This window comes from Rhinoraja longicauda, chromosome 13 (genome assembly GCF_053455715.1).
Source record: "Rhinoraja longicauda isolate Sanriku21f chromosome 13, sRhiLon1.1, whole genome shotgun sequence".
NCBI lineage: Eukaryota > Metazoa > Chordata > Chondrichthyes > Rajiformes > Arhynchobatidae > Rhinoraja > Rhinoraja longicauda.
In genome coordinates, this window is record NC_135965.1 from 37,522,653 (window position 1) to 37,525,372 (window position 2,720).

At 44.4% G+C, this 2,720-nt stretch overlaps 1 protein-coding gene across 1 annotated transcript; it reads left to right on the forward strand.

Annotated features, from left to right (window-relative positions):
- The first annotated feature begins 461 nt into the window (after window positions 1-461).
- Window positions 462-2,106, forward strand: her8.2 (hairy-related 8.2). Its single transcript, XM_078410021.1, has 4 exons — window positions 462-600; window positions 722-817; window positions 939-1,017; window positions 1,382-2,106. Exons 1-4 carry the CDS (start codon window positions 538-540, stop codon window positions 1,843-1,845), a joined length of 702 nt encoding a protein of 233 aa, XP_078266147.1. The 5' UTR covers window positions 462-537; the 3' UTR covers window positions 1,846-2,106.
- Window positions 2,107-2,720: the final 614 nt, after the last annotated feature.

Sequence of the window (2,720 nt, forward strand, 5' to 3'; positions counted from 1 at the left end):
GAGGAAAATGATCCAAGCCTCAATAAGAGAACTCAAACCAACAGCTGTGAATGGGTAAGGGCGGATTCATTTCGTGTTTTTTTTTGGCGTTAACAAAATTGACACCATTCATGGCCATGAAAGGGGACGGAGTTCCCAGGTGTAACTGGAGTATCACCGTGTCCTTTCTCACCATGGACCAAATCTATGGGAATGTAGGGAGAGGCGGTCGCGAAGAGCCATGCGAACTGGTTGGACTGCCGAGGGGGAAAGATAAGAGTGGGCTGGAGGAGATTCCTGGCCTATGCCATCTGCCGCTCTTTGGGCGGTCACGCCGGCCTTTGAGTGCGAGCACCGAGCTGTCCACACTTGATTGATGGACACTCGCCCTGGCCGCGACCTCAAGTGTGGGAAAGTGGCTGAGCGCAGGCACTCCACGCATTCACATGCTAATTCACGGATATAAATACGGCCTCGGGCTGCGAGCAAGAAGACATCACAGCTCCCTCAGCCTGAAGCCAGCGAGCCATCAAATCGCTCCTCCAGATCGGTGGAAACATGACTGCCACAACCTTCAGTAACAACGTGGAAAAACTCTCAAATGCCAAAGAGGAGCGCAAGGTGAGGATGGCGTTAGTATTGCCGTTAATGGGTTTGGGGGGGAGGGAGCGCGAAAATAATGCTGAGCCAAGGTTTCCACAATTGCACCTGCTTATCCTGCGCGCTTATTTCTGTCATGCAGTTAAGAAAACCTCTTATCGAAAGAAAACGCCGAGAACGGATCAACAGCTGTCTCGATCAACTTAAAGAAACTGTGGTCAACGCTTTTCGCCTTGATGTAAGTAGAATGCCCCGCGCTGCTCTTGATTTGTACCCTTGATTTTTTGCCCACTTTGCTGGTTTGTATATGAGCCGATTGGAAGTCGAGTATAACAGTGTTATTTTTCATTATTTTCTAGCAATCCAAACTGGAAAAAGCAGATATCCTCGAAATGACAGTGAAACATCTTCAGAATGTTCAGAACAGCAGGACGATGGGTGAGTGTCTGATCAGTGCTATTTGCAGCAACTATATATAACAACGATGGTACCCAAGAAACCTTGTGGTACTTGGTAGTTATATTCATGTATTTTCAAGTTTGGAGATAGATTATTTTTTTGTAAACCATGTACGATTATAGTAAGGAAATAGAAATAAGCCGAAGATATTTATTCACAAAGTGCTGGAGTAACTCAGCATGAGTGCTGGAGTAACTCAGAGTAACTCAGAGTAACTACTGAGTTACTCCAGCACTTTGTGAATAAATACCTTCGATTTGTACCATCATCTGCAGATATTTTCTTATAATAGAAATAAGCCGTTCATTTTCTTGTTATTGACTTGTTCCTTGTTCTGTTACAGCCGATACCAAAATTGGACTCGAGGCCCAGCAGAGATACAGTGCCGGCTACATCCAGTGTATGCATGAAGTTCACAACCTGCTATTGACCTGCGACTGGATGGACAGAACTGTAGGGGCGCGCTTGCTGAATCACTTGCTCAAGTCGCTGCCTCGATCCAGCGAGGAATCGCGCCAGAGCAGCCTGAAGACACCTGTCGTTAACCCCCAGCCCTCCAAGAATCAGCCCCCTTCGGCGACCCTGGGAAACATTCCTGGAACCATGGGCACGTCTCCTCGCTCGTCTCCCGACCAACACTGCAGCCCTGGGTTTATTAAAACGTGCGGGAAAAGCGTCGAGCCGACTCCAAATCCTCCTGCGAGTCTTCATCTCCCCGCCACCTGCCCGACCCAACAGCTCCAAGAAGACTTGGCATCCATGCACAATTCCCCTGTCACATCTTCAGGCGTGTGGAGACCCTGGTGAAGAGATTGTGTGGCTTTTACTAAAGATTAGACTGTCCTTATGTATCTCATAGATATGCTTCTCGAAACACTGCTGGGCGAAAAGAAAATGTCCCTTTATGTGTGCTAAAATCAGGGTACTTCACGCTGAAGGATGCTTATCCGTAGCCTGTATTGTAGAAGGCGTTTACAATGTTGTATTCAATGAAATACATCTAATTTATTTAATAGAATGCTTGCGGACTTATTACTTCCTCGTATGTTATGTACATATTTCAATTAACCGACATATTAATAATAAACATTGATAATATCACTTTCGTGTCTCATTCTGCTAATCCATTGTACAGCGTTGAATTTTGGCGGCAGATTAATATGGCTTTTTAAGTGTCGTAAGAACGTTTGGTTTTTCGTGTTACTATCACAGTGACAACAATATTATTAGAACGTAGCAATGGTGCTTTACCAAAATAAAACAATGTTTTATGGGATGTCTTACTGAAGCTGGTATCCGAATTTATCAAATATTTCAGCTCAAAGGCAGCGAGGATGTGTTCCTTCATACATCTTCAATATTGATGTCTTCATTTGTCAAAGAGGTGTTATCGTCAAGTTTCAATCGACCAAACAATGATCTAGAAGAACCCGTCCTAAAATAAAAGGTGATAGGGGTACTTAAACTTAAGTTTGTGTTCGGAAGCTTCACAAGAATAATCTCTTTGAACAAAAAAGTTAAGAGGCACGGAACAGCTGAGTTTTAATCACTGAGGGTGGTTAGTAAATCGTAAAATGGAAGGGGTGAAAAAAAGTAACCGATTGTTACTCCTAAAGAAAACATCACTGAAGTGCAAGCGGAGGCTTCTGAAGTTTCGCCCATCTTCAATGCTCACTTTTGTG

Bases quoted from the DNA above. Each gene is read 5' to 3' on its own strand.
- her8.2 (XM_078410021.1), top strand. From the start codon at position 538: ATGACTGCCACAACCTTCAGTAACAACGTGGAAAAACTCTCAAATGCC. The intron at 818-938 runs GTAAGTAGAATG...ATTATTTTCTAG, and splicing joins TCAACGCTTTTCGCCTTGAT to CAATCCAAACTGGAAAAAGC. The intron at 1,018-1,381 runs GTGAGTGTCTGA...GTTCTGTTACAG, and splicing joins TCAGAACAGCAGGACGATGG to CCGATACCAAAATTGGACTC.